Source organism: Sarcophilus harrisii, chromosome 5, assembly GCF_902635505.1.
Source record: "Sarcophilus harrisii chromosome 5, mSarHar1.11, whole genome shotgun sequence".
Taxonomy (NCBI): Eukaryota; Metazoa; Chordata; class Mammalia; order Dasyuromorphia; family Dasyuridae; genus Sarcophilus; species Sarcophilus harrisii.
Window position 1 is genome coordinate 224,428,829 of NC_045430.1, and position 17,813 is coordinate 224,446,641.

The 17,813-nt window shown below is 35.4% G+C and overlaps 1 protein-coding gene across 22 annotated transcripts in view; it reads right to left on the bottom strand.

Annotated features, from left to right (window-relative positions):
* The window catches only part of SVIL (supervillin), a 254,897-nt gene that overhangs the window by 104,095 nt on the left and 132,989 nt on the right, over positions 1-17,813 (bottom strand). For all 22 annotated transcript variants that reach the window (XM_031939775.1, XM_031939772.1, XM_031939768.1 and 19 more), the window contains 4 exons: positions 16,237-16,294; positions 9,856-9,947; positions 314-371; positions 51-202 (listed from right to left, as the gene is read on the bottom strand). In XM_031939775.1, the coding sequence (XP_031795635.1) occupies positions 51-202; positions 314-321 (160 nt within the window). In that variant the 5' untranslated portion in view covers positions 322-371; positions 9,856-9,947; positions 16,237-16,294. The remainder of the gene's footprint in view (positions 1-50; positions 203-313; positions 372-9,855; positions 9,948-16,236; positions 16,295-17,813) is intronic.

Genomic DNA, 17,813 nt, shown 5'->3' on the forward strand with positions numbered 1-17,813 from the left:
ACATCAGAAGGGGACGTGTTGCCTGATCTGATAAGACAGCCAATGCTTACCAATATGGGGGCTGTAGGGGTCTGTAGCTCGCGTATATCGGGGAGTATCTTCTTCTAGTAATCGGTGGGTAACTAATCCTGTACAGCTCTGCAAGAGTATGGGCTGCGAATCATTTTCAATTCCTTCCAAGCGTCTGGCAATTCGTTCTTTTCTGTGAAAAACACACATACATACACAAAAAGCATAAGTAGCATACAACAAGGAGGAAGTAAACCCATGCCCAGATATTCTATCTCCTCATTAAAATGCCACAAAGTCTTACCTCTTCATTTCTAAAACTTCTTTTCTCTTTGGCTCAAAGAGTTTTCTTAGTTCTGCAACTAAAAACAGAAAATACAACTAAGTTCAATCTTTAACTCTTACTGATTACAGGATATGTGTTGAGATTAGGGTGACTCCTTGTTATATTATAGCAGAGATTTAACCATTTGGGGAGGGAGAAATCTTGCTTTGGGATGGAAGTACAGCAGTCGTACGCCTGACTCCACTGCTCATCAGAATGGAAGCTTTTGGACCTGGTTGGTTCACCCCCATTGGGCAGCCTTGTGATTGCCTGCTCCCAAGCAGCCCCCCATTTTGGTGCCAGACTTGATGTCCTCATAGCTTCAGACCTACCACAATTATTAGCCTCAGCCTCCCCAGTAGGAGGGATGGCAGGTATATGTATCACCATACCTGGTGAGAGTGCTTAAGATTTAGTGCAGGAGATGCAGTGATTATCAGCTATCATCATCCAATCAGCCTTGATTCTCTACATTATCATGACCCTCTGATTGGAGGATGGAGCTATGAACTCCAAAAACTCCACTGAAATTGGAAAACCAGGTCAGAACATCTCATTTCTCTCCTTGTCATACTTCTCTGGAACCTTCCTGGCTACGTCTTCATGCTATTCCCACATCAGGTATCTTCTCACAGCCTCGCCAACCCTACCTGTCCCTTCCCTCTCCTTTTAGCTTCCTTTTCTGTGTGGTTTTCCCACAATAGAATATAATTTCCTTGAGAGAGATTTTTTTTTTCTTCTTTGTATGTCTACTTTTGAGGTTTCAGATATTTATAAATGTTTATGGACTATCCCTTTGCATTCATTCATTCAATTATTCAATCAATGCAATGCAAATGCCTACTGTGTAAAGAGTACTATATTCAGCATTGGAGTGGAATAAAAGTTTAGATTAGTTAAATAGTTCTTTTTGATGATTACAGTATAATAGAAAGAGAATGAATACATACCAATGACTCATATACACAATATTACCTAACAAGTACATTAAAAGGTTACAAAACAAAATGCCATTTGGGAGAGAAAGATTATGTCCATCTATGGAGAGGGCTCAGTGAGGGCTTCATGGAAGAAATATTATTTAAGTTGAGGTTTAAAGATAAAATATTGCAGATAAAGATAATAGGTAGACAAAATAGTGCATTTGGTACTGAACAACATGTTAGGAGGGGAATAACTTGAGATAAATAAATATATAGACAGAATGAAAAGAGAACAGATGGAGAGAAAAAACAATACAGAGACAGAATGGATGCAGAGGTAAACAGAGGATAGACAGAATGGATAGATGGAAAGACAGACAATGGATAAATAGAACAGATAGAGAGGTGGGACAATGGATAGACAGAATGGATGTAGAGATAGATAGAGCAGAAGGATGTATAGATAAATATGGCACTTACTAGTCACTCTACTGCAAACAAGCAAGACAACTACTTTTCTCAAGAAGCTTATATTCTAAGGTGGGAAAAGGGAGACAACATAGAGGAGCTAGAAATCAGGAGTGGGTCAGCCATGAAGACAAAATATAGAGATGGCTAGCCAATACTTTGGGGGTGGTTCCCCATAAGAGAAGGTTGAATCTCATCTAATAAGACCCAAAGAGGTTTCAGAAGCAGAGTCTGATTTTACAATAAGAAGGTAGAGATGAGGGCTTGGGAGATGACCTCATGGTGCAGAGAGGCCAGGAACTGAAGTGACTTGTTCAGGATCACACAGGTGGCGAGTAGCAGAGTTAGAGGCAAGCCCAAATTTTTTGTATTATAAATTGAATGCTTTGAGCTGTCATATTGTCTCTTTAGCAAGTACTCACACATAGCAGAATGGCTATCAAATACCTCTAGTCAAACTATCAAATACCTCTAGTCAAACTGTCACAAGGAAGAATATTAACCTTTATTTCTAGCTTTGACTAAAATAATTGCCCATTATTCAAAACCCTTCACAATAAAACAGCTCCAAACCTTTCCAAATTTATTTTATGCCTACCCATCTCCATGCCATGAGATCTCTGTCCACACCCTCATGTCAACCTCCTCCATACTATTAAATTGGACTATAACCCTGAAATCACTCTTAGACCTTGATAGGTGTTCCAGCTTCATCTTGCCAGGATTCAAGTCTCCAAAGTATTTCCTAATTAGCCAGCTTGTAATGTGGCCATGTAATTACTGAACATTAGTAAGTCAAATGCTGATATTATATTAATTCAATGTACATTGAGAGGTGCCTCCAAACTGTTATCTAAATTACCCAGGAAATGGCCAAATTCAGTTAGAGTGAACTGTTGTTCATGTTTGGTTTATAAAGATGGATATATATCTAAGGCATCTCAAATTTGGAAAGTTCTTTAATGTTAAATGTAATGGCTGTCACAAGAGATTAAGGAAAGAGAGAGAGAAAAGAAAAAAAGAGAGAGAGAACCCTGACACAATCATTAATCTTGAAGGAATAAAAGCCCTGGGAATAAAAGCCACAGAGTATATTATAGAATATACAGGATTTTCCATTTTCATTTTGCTCTTTATTTGTAAGTACTCATTTTTAGAAATAAGCATCTCACTAAATACATCCACACACCCTCCCCCATACATCCATCTTCCATCCCCCACACTATATGATAACTTTCTGACTGTATACACAAATATATAAGACTCAAAAAAATTACCCAAGATTTTGATTGAATTGGTCATTTGTTAGTAAACTGGTTAGCAAAAAGGATCATTTTTTATTTACTTTCCTAGGAATTGGAGTAGTTGAAGGAAAGGAGTGTTTTCTCATAAATATACTGTTTATGTTCCCAATTAAGGGGAAAGGGCACAATTTGGCATTGTGGTGCTTTTTCCACAGGGAAGGGACTTTTGGCTATTGCATATACGGTTAAGGCTGGCAAAAAATTTAATGACTGGTAATTTGAAAACAAACTATTATTTTGAAAGGCCAAAATAACAAAGCCATATGATCTTAATTAGATTGTTTTAAAACTAAAGCAGGACGTGGTAAGAGTAATATTTTTAAAAATACTACAACTAGCTCTCCCCATCTCTTCCAGGCTGGAATTCAAGGGGTCCATGAGTAGTCCTCATGGACCCTTTCCCACTATTGATAAACAATGGTTTGAATATAATATAATAATGGTTTGAATAATATAAGACAATTATGATTCCAGAAAAATTTAGTGCCAAATAGTTCAACTTTAGGGCAGTTCATGTTGTGAAGCTTTGCTTTTTAAAAATATAAATAAAATAATGCTTTCTATTTGATAAGCAATTCTATGCCGGTGTGCAATTCCCTAGACAACTTCAATCTATCCACATCTACAGATAAGAAAACTGAGGCTGTGAGATCTGGCCAAGGTCACAGAGTTAATAATTGAACTTGATTCTTCCTGACTACAAATCTAGAACTCTATCTTCTCTACCACTTAAACTGTTAGTTATGAGCAAAGAGCTTGAAAAATCTTAAAGATCTTTATAAATGTGAACACAACCCTTGTTGGTAGTAATGGTAGTAATAAAACATTATTAATGATATGATCATATAATTTTTACCTCAGGTTGCTATAATAAATGAGTGTGTGTTTAAAGGGGATCCTCAATGATGGACAGAAGCAGCTACACCCAAAGAAAGAACACTGGGAAATGAATGTAAACTGTTTGCATTTTTGTTTTTCTTCCCGGGTTATTTTTACCTTCTGAATCCAATTCTCCCTGTGCAACAACTGTTTGGATCTGCACACATATATTGTATCTAGGATATACTAGGACATATCCAACATATATAGGACTGCTTGCCATCTAGGGGAGGGGGTGGAGGGTGGGAGGGAAAAATCGGAACAGAAGTGAGTACAAGGGATAATGTTGTAAAAAAATTACCCTGGCATGGATTCTGTCAATAAAAAGTTACTATAATAAAAAAATAAATAAATAAAAATAAAGGGGATCCTATGTTGAATTTGTTAAAGCTAAAAATTCTCTTGTAGGGCAAATATTCCTCATGAATCTTGTACATCTTTAGGTTTGCTTAAATCAAGGTCCATTTGTAGAAGAATGAGCAGAAAGGAACTGATTTCTCTTATTATCACTGTTAATTATCACTTCGATCAGGCCCACCACTTGAGCTTGGCTGATCAGGTTGTTGAGAAGTTAAAATTAGGCAGCAAGAAACAACTTTTCTGGTTTTGAAAACTGTTTTATTCCTATTATTTATTTCCTTTAAAAAAAGATAAAAACATAGATGTGATCTATTTATTACTACCATCTGCCACTCTGTCAAGGAGCAACCTTTTGGATATAAATTCCTTATTGTTTGGGCTTGATTTAGATTTATAAAGAAACCTACAGTAACAGTATTAGTGAATACTGGAATCTTAAATCTGAAATAACATTTGTGTTATTTATCTATAACATAGTATCAGGTTCTTCATAACAACATACTTAAATGGTTGAAGGCAAAAAAGAGTAACATCACACTCAAACTTGCTAGGCAAGTGTCTGCTTAAAAGGTCCAGTGGCTTTCATTTTCCAGGTGTTCTAAAATGCATTGAAATACACTGACACAAAAGGATCCTCCCTTCAAATGAAGCCCAAAGGTTGTTTTTAATGTAAGTGACAGCAGTGATAGAGAAATCAATTCCACTCAATTAAAAATTTTTTTTTAAACAGAGGTTTTTATTGCATCTTTTGTTTTTATATTCTTTAGATTTGCCCCTGAAAGAACAATTCCTTATAAGAATTTTAAAAAGAACAAAGGAAGAAAAGAAAAAAAAATCTGGTAAAAATGATCAATACTTTGAAAAAAATCTACTCTTCCATGTATTCTGTGTTCTACCCCCATGGACTCTCACTGGTCTCTGGAAGAGGCTAGGAGGGATCATCTCATGCCTACTCATTAGAGTCAAGTTTGTTTTTTCACAAAATTTTTCATATTAATTTTGAATTTCAACAAAAATGAAACTATTACTATGTGTTAGGCCAAACAGCTTTGAATAAAAAGACAAAAAATGAGATAGTCCCATGTAATCAAAGATAGTCACTTGTAGGAGAGGGACAGCTTTATTTGGGTAGAAAGGTACTGGGACTTGTCACATCTGGCATTTTATTGGCAATTCAGATGAAAATGTCCTCACCACCAGAGTAGTTTTGCACCTTCACTGTTCTGGGTCTCAGAGATTTGCCAAGGAAGCTAAGACTTTAAGTGAATTATCCAAAGTCACACAGTCAGTATGAATCAAAGACATGGCCCAAACCCAGATTTTCCTGCCTCCAGGGACAGCTCCCTGTTCACTACTACACAATTCTGGCTAGTGGCATGGTATACATTAGGTGCTTATTAATTGCTTGTTGATTAATGACATTCTACCAAGGTGGGAAGGGGAATATGTTTACTGTGTGCTAGACATTGTGCTAAATAAATCTTTTATGAACATTGTCCTACAATAATTCTCGGAGGTAGGTGTTTTTATTATTCCCATTTTACAGCTGAAGAAATGGAGGTGGACAAGAAGTTAAGTGAGTGTCTAGAGCCAAGTTAGAACTTAGATCTTCTGATTGTGAGCCAAGCACATCACCCACTGTATAATATAGTTGTCTGGGGGCCATGACTCATACATAGATAAGAAAATTTAAAATATGTTGAGAATAATATAAAGTATACATTGAATTGCTTGCCATCTAGGGGAGGAGATGGGGAGGAGGAAAAAATCTGAAACACAAGGCTGTGCAAGAGTCAATATTGTCCGTGCATATGTTTTGAAAATAGAAATAAAAAGGTTTATTTTAAAAAAAGAGAGAGAGAGAGAGAATAATATAAAGTGATTTCCAAATGGAGAGAAACTAGCAATTGGCAGGATTACAAAGGACTCAAGTAGGAGGCGGTTTCCTCTTTCCCATCAGAAACCCAGAATCTTAGTTTTGGAAACATTCTCAGGGATTACTCATGCTAACCTGTACTTGCAGGCACTCACCTAGCCTTGGCTTGAAGATCTGCAATGAGAGGAAAACCCACTATTTCCTAAAGCCGTCCAATCTTCCTATAATTAGGATGCTAATTGTTAGAAATTGTCTTCTTACACAAAGCCTAAATCTGCCTCCCTGTACCTTCTTCTCCTGACTTTTTTGATTTTGATTATATATCAAAAATTGAGAGGGAAAAATGTTGCTTTAAAAAAAATGAGTGAACATGTTTATATTCAATCTTAAAATGAAAGAAGCCATTTAATCAATGGAAGGAAAGAAAAATATCTCTCCTGACCTTTTCAAAATTCTACAAGACTACAGCAATTGCTTGTTGTAATTGAGAGGATCATAGGAGCACAGATTGAGAACTGGAAAGGACCATACAGGCCATTTAGGTCAAAGCCCTTCTCTCTACAGATGAGGAAACTAGGGTCCAGAGATTAAGTGATATAAATATCATACAGGTATCAAGAAAGAGAGATAGGTGCTCATTGTGGACAAACCCCTATCACCTGACTCCATGTCTGGTACTTTATCCACTACTGCAGTTGGAGTCAGAGAACTTTCATTTCTACCATTTCTCACAAAATCACTTGCCCAGCCTACAATCTTCCCCTTCTATATGATTCATGAAGGTCAGAGAGGGTCAATTCCCAAATTTCCAATTAAAAGATTTTTTGACTATCAAGTTTTTTTTCAAATTCTTCTACAGTAAGCCATGGACTACCAACAAAGACTTCTTAGCAATTCATAATAATGCAAAACAGATAACTCCATCTAAATTAGGAAAACAAACTAGATTTTAAAATGCACATGACCAAATTATTACATACAGCTAATTGGATAATTAGTGAAATCAGCCCCTCAATATGTGTTATCTTGGTCAGAAGCAACAGAGCTAATGAGAAAAGGCAGCATTCCATTTGGGTTATTGCTCAGTGGTCCCAGAACCCTCAGTTCTGCAAAACTCTATCATTTTGATACCAACATGGAAAAGTACATGATGGATATAAGCAGTACATTATAAATAATTTATGTGTAACACATAACATAAAAGGCAATTTTAGAGTTTAGATTTGGGAGTCTGGACACATAAATATAGTGAGGGAGGTGAAACAAAAACCCAAACAAAACCAAAAGCACATTGAGGTACTAAAGGAAGCAAGGCTTTCAGTGCCTGAAAGTATAGATAAATATTATATAAGAGATACAGGCATTTCTGTGTTTATTTTAATGTATGGTGGGTTGTCAGTGAAGTGAGCTAGGCGGTCCCTTTGTTATCTCTTATTTTCATTTTGTGATTATCATTTTTTTTTTACACAGTTTCTTACGTGCCAGGCCAACTTTTAGTAAATGTCCTGCAGACCATTCATTTTCACCAAGCCTGTTTCTATTTGTTCTTTGGGTCATCTGTTTTTATATTTTATCTTCTGAGATCATGGTGCTACATGATTCACCATTACATTGGAAAATGACTGATGCTAAAAAGATGGGCTTTTGCACTGAGGCGCATGTAGAGATCATTGAAAGCACAGCATCATTTTCCAAATGTCATCTGGACCAATTTCTTCTTCCTGTTTAATTCTAGATGTAGCTTATTAACTACCTGAAGAATTCGTTTAAGAAAAACATATTGATGGACTAATTCAGTTGCTTTTCTATCTATAAAATAATTTGAGGAATCAGTATTTGCATCTACTTTGTTTTTCCCTGCTTAGGGCTCATTTCTTTCAAATGACAGCATTTCACTGAAGAGCTTTTTGAAAAACCTACTTACTGATTTAAAAAAAAAAATCAATTCTACCATATGGATTCCATCCAAGCTACCCTCTGTGACTCTGTGAGCACCTAAGGATAACTCCCTATTTTATGTCTCAATGTTGGGTTACCTCTTATCAAAGATTTAGTCTGCTGTACTCTTAGTTGTCATTTAGTTTGGCAAGAATATTGAGTATTCACTGGCTGAGGCAATTGCTTTTTACGAGTTAAATTTCTCTAAGAAAAGGCAATGGAGTCACTGACCTCGCTTGTGTTCATTTTCTCATTTTTTTGGACGTGACTGCTTATTACAACCAGTCATGGTGAAGCCCGCTACAATTACATGCAATACCTTCTTTCTCCTTATTGACACTGACCTTGACCTTTACACTAATCAAATCATGCTATGACTACACAAAGCTAAATCTATAATGATTGCTGTGTTGGTAACTATTCAATTTCTGTCTGTTCAAATATAGTCAAATTCATTTTTTGTGATGTTCAATGCTTGCCAAATTCAGTACTTTTCTGAATGTTTTCTTTATGAAAATATTCATCCTATACGGATGAGCTTTCCAAATAACTAGTAAGCCTTTGGTCTCTTTCCTTTTACAATCCAAAAACATATTTTTCAACATTTTTTTTATACTCCTAACTCATGCCCATTCTCATACTGAAGTCACCAGGTAACAAGCTACATGTTACAATTCAAATCTGAATTCTATTTAGATTAGAGATCACCTTAGGAGCCCCAGATTCAAATCGTGACTCTGCTACTTACTACCTGTGTGATCTTGAGCCAATTAGACAATACTATGAGCAAGAAGACAACAGTCTATTTGCTAATGTCTTTCCCAGCTCTAAATTTATGATCTTGTCAATTTTTCCATAGCACGTATGGATATGAATATGGATAGAAAATGGTCTGCAAGTTCTCTCCATGGTAGTCTCCTTGTTTGTGATCTAAATGATCCTAAATATTGTAAGGTAAGATGACCAAGAGTCCCATGAAATGAAATTCTTGTTGTCTCTAAATACAAGCTGAAAATCACTCCAACAAATTTCTCCACCAACTTCTTTGATAAGAATTTACAATGTCATTCTTCCACTGAACTGTCATGTTTTTATGACTTCTTGGTTAATTGATAGCAAGATATCATTACTTAGATGGGTTTTGTTAGTCCAGGAATGTGTGGACAAATATTATACATTATGATGACCAAAAGTTAAATTAATGTTGGTAAAAACCTAATAGAGCTTCTCGGCCTGGCAATAGTACAAAGGAGTTGTGCTGGACTGGGGTCTGTTTTGTATTTTCATCTGTTTTATAGGATACTGCAGCCCCAAACCATCCAATTCTTAGAATCTAGAATTCTGTAAACTGCTTAGCTTGTAACATTTCTAAGTGAAAACTGACAGAGCTAGAGAAATGAGGGTTATCTATTATTATGAAGAAGTAATAGGAATTACAAAAAGCTAAATGTTTGTAAAAGAAATACTGGACTCCTCACTCCTCTTTACCGAGTAGAGAAAATCCCCATCCCATATTGTCTTTTCCTAGATAAAGCAGTTTAAAAAAAAACAAACCATGGAGAGATCATAAAACATTTATTGCCTTACAGTGGACTAAACCCAATCGTAGAATTAGCTGGCTAATGGGGGTGAAAATCATTACATTTCCATGTGGATAAAAATTTTTTCTCAATGTTATGAAAATTATTGAGAGATTTTCTTAAAGTAAAAGTTAACATTTTTCTTATTACTCCCATGGATCAGAAAGTGATAAATAATTCAGTGGGAACTCACCTTTGGGAAGTACAGTTAAAAGATTAGCATCGATATCTCTTCTATTATTGACAAGTTGTTCCTTTTCTTCAAGTGAAAATTCTCTCTGAAAACTAAAAATTATTCAATTAATCAAAGCCAAGAAAATTCTGAAAACCAAGATATTTGTGACAAAATGTCCAAAATTGTCTCTAGTAGGTATCAGCAAAAGTACTGGACAAAGATGTGAGAAAGTCCACAGTTTGTAATGTTGGACTTTCCTCTACCTGGTCATTTAATCAGAACTAGAAGTACTAAGTTCCTTTTAACCACTTTGGTCTTCAGTTTCTTCATAAACACAATGAGCAAGATGAGCAAGTTGGATTAGTTGGATACTGTGCCCTTTAAAAATAGGATCCACTTTTCTAGAAACTATCATTATAACCTGATGAAAATGTTAATGAAATAGGAATACAAGAAATAAAAAGAATATCCTATTCCTGTATTTTTGTCCCTAGGACCTAATCATATAATAATCATTCTTCTTTCAGAAAACATTGACTAAACATCTGCTATGTAGGAGGTACATAGACCTGGAAGAACAAAACAAAACCAAAAACAATCCCTGGATGGAGCTGACATTTTGCTGGGGATGAATTGACAAGGATCACATGACCTTTAAAGCTACAAGCAAATAGAGAAAATAAGAAGAGGGAGGACACACTGATTGCTAAGGGGATAAGCAAAGATTTCCAGAGAAAGGTGATACTTAAGATGAGTCTTGAGGGAGCTAAGAACTGGAGTTGATGAGAATCATTTATCTAGATAAATATCCAAAGGATCATTTATATAAAGATGGAGAGATTTGCTACAACTAAGGTCCAGGAAGGCAAAAGGATTGGCCTGAAGCCACAGAAACAGAAAGTTATAAAGTATTCCAGTTCTTTTAACTACATGTTTAACAGAATTTTTATACAACCTGTAGTACATTTGAGGAATATAGGACAGGTGGGAGAGAATTTTGAATTTAGGGAACTGTAAGAGATCCAGTATTGGCTGGAATAGTTGATGTCAAAAAGGATATAAAATGAAATAACTATGGAAGCCATTTGGTGATGGTCTTTAAATAACAAGCTTATTATCGAAGAGATAAGAAGTAAATAATGGATTTTTTCAGCAGGGGAAAGTCATAAGCCTGAAAAATCTTCCATGTAAAATTCTCTTTATATGTTCTATTTTTTGGTCTTAAATCTAACTAGGATGCAGAATACTTCTCAAAGGTGAAGAAACTCTAAGTGTTCTCTATAAATTGCATCCAAGTAAGACATTAAAACAATCTAAATATACATCAAAAGACCTCTCCATATTTCAGAATACTTAGGCAAAGAAATTATTTACAGCAAAGATATTAAATACAAAGGCTCCTGAGTGTTGCCCAAACCAGATTAAAATGTGACTTGGAAACATAAAATATGAATACAATAAAACAATAACATAAATATGCCATTTTCTAAGTCAATATGCAGACTGAAGGTCTGCAGGTTTAATTGTAGGGTTTAATTGTCCTTGTTTCTATTCGAATTTGATCTACAAAATTTTTTTTTTCTGATCTACTGCATTTTTTCTCTTCTAAGCACATAAAAAATCTGATTATTACATTAAAGAAAAATAAAAGATAAAGGCTTAGCTCTTGCCTATAGAAAAAGTAAAATTAGTGGTTATAACTGCTGGTTTTTAAAGTGTCATATAAATATAGCTAATTACTAACAATGAGAATGAATTATTATTAAATACTGTGCTTTATAGAGGAAGGGATAAGGTTTGAAGTCAAAGATTTCTGAAAAAGGAAAAGAGAATTTCTTGGCACTATCTCCTCACCATTAAAAAAAAAAAGCAGCAAAGATCCCTTTTAGATGCCTGACAGACCACAAGTGTTTTTTTTTTTTTAAAGAAAAAATTATAAAAAAAAAAATGTGTATCATTGGTAAAACTAGGTGTATTGTAACAATAATTTCATTTATCACACATATAGAATAGAGTTGAGATAATCAACAGAAAATACCCAGAGAGAAGCTTTCTATCTGACTCTGGAATAATAAGATCCTGTCTGGGAATGTTTTCTGTATTAAAATGAAATTCTTCCACCTCTAAAACATTGTACTTCCCACATCATTCATCTTCATAGTACACGCGCACTCATCTCAGCGTGCTGGCTGCTTACCCAGAAAGGAATTTTCAAAACCAAATGTCTGTACTTCTCCATCTCAGGCCCTCCCTTTCCTCTCTGTTCTTGAGAGGGATAAACAACATTTAAAGGACCACAGGAGGCAGGGGGCACCTCATCCCCTAATTGGACAATCTGCTGAATCTTTTCACAGCAGTATATATACTGGTACACTCTTTCACCATTCTAATATCTCACCACTTTCAAGTACACTTATTCCTGGAAAGCACATCAGTGTTCTTTACAAGTCATATTCCTAAGTATTATCATATTGGGAATGGCGCTAAATATAGGGCATTGATCTATAAACAGAAATGAATATTAACCCAAGATAAAAGCCTCAGGATTTAGAGCTGAAAAGGCACCTTGGAGATGATCTAAATGGAATTCTTTTATTTGGCAGATAAGGAAGTCAAAGTACAAAGAGGGAAGTAACTCAGACAAAACCAAGACCCAGAATTCAAACTCATGTCTTCTGTTCTTTTTCTTATACTAATTAGGTAAACCCTTCATCATCTTGAACGAATTAGACTGTAACTTCATTTTATATTTCAATCTAAACATTCACAGTTGTTCAGGGTATAATTTTTATACTGTCAATTGGATTAAAGTAGCAAAAAACAAATATTTCAATAATCACCAATTTCAATGATGCAGCAAATACTTATTCATTAGGCAAATTACTCTACTGTATATAGGTAGTGTGGATAGTCAGATGTTTTACTGGAGCTTTGATTTCATTGTTATGGACCATTGTTTCAATAATAGAAAGATAAATGGAACTCTCCCTGTCTTTAATTCAACCAGAAGCGGCAGCTTAAACACAGATTTTCAAGTCTGACATAGGTAGGCAGAAAGCAGAGCTCTGAAAATCTGGAAAATGTCTTTGCAGGCAGACAGCAGCAGGCACAGGATGACAGAAAGAGGCTTCATGGAGAAGGAGGCACAAGGACTTAATGGAACACAAGGATTTTAAAAGGCAGAAAGAAGATGGTATGCATTTCGAGCAGGAAGGACTTTTTATCCAGATGCAGAGGCATGAGATGACACATTCACTTGGAAAAAGCAATTAGTCAAATATGGCTGGAAACTAGAGGATGTGAAGTGGGAAGTGGAGATCTGAGATAGGTTACAGAGGCCATTTAATTTTAGGCTAAGGAGTTTGTACTTCAGCTTAACCAGCTGGGAAACAGTGAAACTTCTTGAGTAGAGGAGTAACACAACCTGTCCCTTAAGAAGATGATTTTTAGCAGATTTTTTTAGCAGGAAGATAGATTAGAAAGAAAAGAGCTTGTTGGTGGGAGTCAATGGGGAGGCTATTATTCCAATTCAGGCAAAATAAAAAAGGCCTGAACAGGGTGGAAGACTATACAAATAGAGGGAAAGAATAAAATACAAATAATGTTGTAGAGATGGAATCAGCAGGACTTGGCACTTGGACTTGGACAGGACATGTGGGGCAGGTAGGGTACATGGAGAAAAGAGTCAAGTATGACCCTAAAATTATGATCCTGGGTGATTGAGAGGATGGCGATCCCCCAGCTTTCAGCAGCTGCCATGTTGAGTTTGAGTCTGAGGTGCTGATCTAGACAGAAATGTCCAACAGGCTGCTGGATATATGGGACAAGAATTTACAAGAGATTGTGATTGGATATATACATCAATACATATATTGTGTACATATGTACATATATACACATGTTTGTGTATGTATATGCAAACACACATATGTCTATTTGAGAATCATTTGCAGAAAAACAATGAAATAACTTTATCCAGGGGAATAGATGAGATTATAAGGAGAGGACGCAGAGAGATAGGGGGATTGAAGATATGATCCTAAGTCGGGGACTAGAAATAATCTAAGACTAGAAACAAGATGATCCAGCACAAGAGAATGAAAATGGGTTAGACATGTAGGAGTGAACAGTGTTTCAGAAGTCAAAGGAAAAGAGGTTGTCTAGAAAAATGAATAGTGTTAAAAGTTGTAAAAAGATCATTGTGAGAAAAAAAGGTCAACATATTTAACAATGAAGAAATGCCTGTTAACATTTCAGATCCCAGTTCCAAAAAGTGGTGAGGAGTTCAACTTCAAGGGACTAGGAAGGGACTAGGGAAGTAGAAGTAGCAGAGGTGACTTTTTCCTAGTTGATCAAATAATAAAGAGACAGAGACAGAAGAAAAGAGAGAGATAAAAGGAGAGAGAAAGATAGGAGGGAGACAGAGACAGAGAGAAGAAGAGAGACACATAGAAGGAGAGAGAGACAGAGATAGGAGAAACAGGCAGGAACAGAAAGAAAACAAAGAAGATAATAGCTTAAAGCAATCATAGCAGGATCAAGTGAAGGATTATTATCTTAGGGAAGATCTGAACATCTGTATAGGAAGTAGGGAAAGAGGCAGTAGTTTGAAAAAATTAAAGGGAAAAGAGAAAAGGGAATGGTTGATTTCCCTCTCAAAGTGTAGCTAACTCTTAATTTAAAAAAAAAAAATCTAAACAGTGAAGGAGAAATTAAAATATAACTCAGGTCATTTGAAATACTTGATAACTCTGGATGACTTTTTGTTCTTTATTATCTCTATCTTCTGAGTAACCAATCTGCTTCAGTGATGAGGAATTTTTTTTAAAAATATATGTCCCATTAACCTACTTACATGCTCAGCAAAAGCAATAGGGGGCAATTTGATTCAAGTGCCAGGAGCAAAAATATTCTGCTATTATCCTGATTTGAAGTCTGGGGTCATTATTATGATTATAAGAAATATTAACCATGCATGTCGTGCACTGAGCTGCCTACAGTCTGATCTCTCATCTTGGATATTGTATATTAAAGGAACTAGGGAGAGTAAAATTATGGTACCTTCCTTTTCCAGCTTCTCTATGCAGAAGTGAAATACATTTGTAGTCAATTTTGTTCTTGGGTGTAAATTCCTATTTCTCCAACCCATTTTACATTAATAACATGAAAAATAAGTCATAATCTTTTATTTATATGTGTATGTGTGTGTGTGTGTGTGTGTGTGTGTGTGTGTGTCTGTGTAAATTCATATGTAACGAGTTTTGAAAAGTAACTTTCTTCATCAAAGCCTTTGTCCTCCTCTCATTATTTTCTTGCTTTGGAAAATGACTTGATTTTGCAGAAGAGAATTATAGAATCTTCCCTCTTTCTCTCTCAGTATTCCCAATTTTGGACAGCTGTCACAAGTCAGATCTCCTAGAATTAACTTGTTTTCTCCAGTGATTTGGAACTCAATGGACTAAAATTGCCCCATCATAACTGCAAAATTTTAGAAAGTGTTTCCTAAGAAGCAGGAAAGAGAAATTTCTTAAGATTCAGCTGAGTTGTATAATCTGCAGTAATTCTATCATGCTATTTTGTTTTCCTTTTTGCTTCTCTTGTATTGAGACAGTGAACATAGGACACCAACTCTTACAATGCAAAGAATTTTTTCATTCTGCATCTGTCACAATATATAAGTATAATTTAGCCCAGTGGAAATGAGTATTAGGCCTCCTTGTTTTCCTGCTGCCCAAAGCTCATAATGTGGAATTGTGGACAAACTCTCCCATAACTTTGTCTCCATTCATGCTTAATTGAGAAACCGGGCAGAAAACTTTGCCAGCAATATCCCCAAACAGACTAATCAATAGAAACCTACTAAGGTCATCTCTGTTTTTTTTGTTTTTTTAAATAAACCTGCTAATGCTTTAGCTTTGTGACCACCTAGATTTGAAGGTGCTCCATGGTTTTTCTCTCTTGGGATAGGTGGCTAATTATATGGTGGGATAACTGACACTACAACTTCAAAAGGACAGTTCTGAGGCAGACTAGACATGTTCCCCAGACTCAACAACCAAGAAAGGGAACACCCCAAAAGGAAGCATTTGCTGACTTAGCTATCTTTCTTGGCAGGAATATCTTTAAAAAAAAAAAAAAAAAATTTAAGAGCAGCCATTAGAATTTTAAGAACTCCAAGAACTTGACTGGAGATTTAAAATTCCTCTGGGATAGCACTGTCTACTCCCCTTTTTACAGATAAGGGCCTCTGGAGGACAGAAAGGATAAGTAGCTCCTCTTGTAAGTCAGAGAGCACCACTGTGTTCTCAGAGCTCATGCTGTCAAAGATTTGTCTCCTATGTTTCAAAGGCTTCTATTAAGCTTAATATCAAATAAGTTGAAGTGTTATGATCATTTTACCTTGATATTCTTCTTTGATGTGGTAGTTGGAAAAGGTCTGATCTTTTCTTGCTGAAATCTGTGAGTAAAAAAATAGGGTGATATTGAAATGAAAATAGAATGGGAAGTAAAGAAAAAACAAACTAGTTTAGTCAATGCATTATAGAAAACAACTAAAAGTCAAGTTAGCCTTCTAATCCAAACATGTCAAACTACACAGTGTCTAAAGAAGATATTTCTGTGGTGGAACAGAAAAGTAACAAAAAGTTCCCCCCCCCCCCCCACATGTATGTATGTATGTACTATGTATGTATAATTTCCAGTTTCAAAGCACTCTGATCACATAACCTAACAATCTAGGTACCCAGGGTATTAGCAAACTCATTTTATAAATCAAGAAACTGAGACTTAATAGTAATATTCCTGTGAACAAAAAACTCACCCCTAACCAAGCCTTTCAAAGAGAGTCAAAATAAAAACATTCACAAGAGTCATATATAAGATGACAGCATTTCCAGAAACCAATTTTATCCAAACATTTAATATTACTGCAGTTTTGAGACAAGACAACTTCACATTTGTTCTAGAACCAGGCAGTATTTCTCAACAATACACTGACAAGTTAGTCAAACCCTTGTAGAAATTTTAGTACACCTTCCCTATTTAAAGAGAAGAAAATGGACTAATAAGGAGAATGGCTTTATATAGTTTTAAACTTATGCCAACTTATACTTAGAAATGATTAAGTAAATTTTGGTAAAGATAGTTCAGAAATTCTGAAATCCCTTGTCTGCTAGGAAGTCCTGTTCCCATGAGTTCTGCTACAGTTTCTTTAGATTTTTTTTCCTTTTTAAAAATTAAACCTTAATCATAAAAGATTATCCTGTTAACCAATTACTTATTTTTGAAGATGAGATATACATTATGTAAGAGCAGCTGGTAATAATTCTTCACAGGAAAAACACATATATAGAATGAATTGGTTAATAAAAACCAGGCATGAGTAAAATTTATAACCATTCTAATGGTATGTAACCTATTTCACAGCTTTTGGCACAGTGATCATTGTCCACCCAGAAAACCACAAATAAACCACTTACAACAACTTTATCCCTCAGGAGATGAGCTTTTACTACCTAAAATTTGGGGGGCAAAGGGTCCGATGGGGAAAGAGATACAAGATGGAATAAATGCTGACACTCCATTGTCCATCAAAATATATACTTAAATCTGGCGTTTGTAAACTTTTCAATTGAAAAGGAACACAAAATTGAAAAGTTAAAAGCTTTTTTCTTCTCTTTTGCTTTGTGTCTAACACTTAATACTATTTTGACTATGGCTGGTTTAGGACTTTTTTTTAGCTGTTTTGTCTATGCTTTTGTACAAATCAACTGAGACTCCCAGCACAAAATGTTACCAAGGACAGTATAATACACGATAAAAACTAGACAGATGCCTGTCACTTCCAAATACTGAAGTTCTGTTAGGGGTCATTTTTGATAAGTGAGTCTGAAAGCCAAGTGATTTCAAGAGAATCTACACATTTCATTTTTGTTCAAGCAGTGAACGGAGTATTTAGTATATATTTCAGCAGTTCA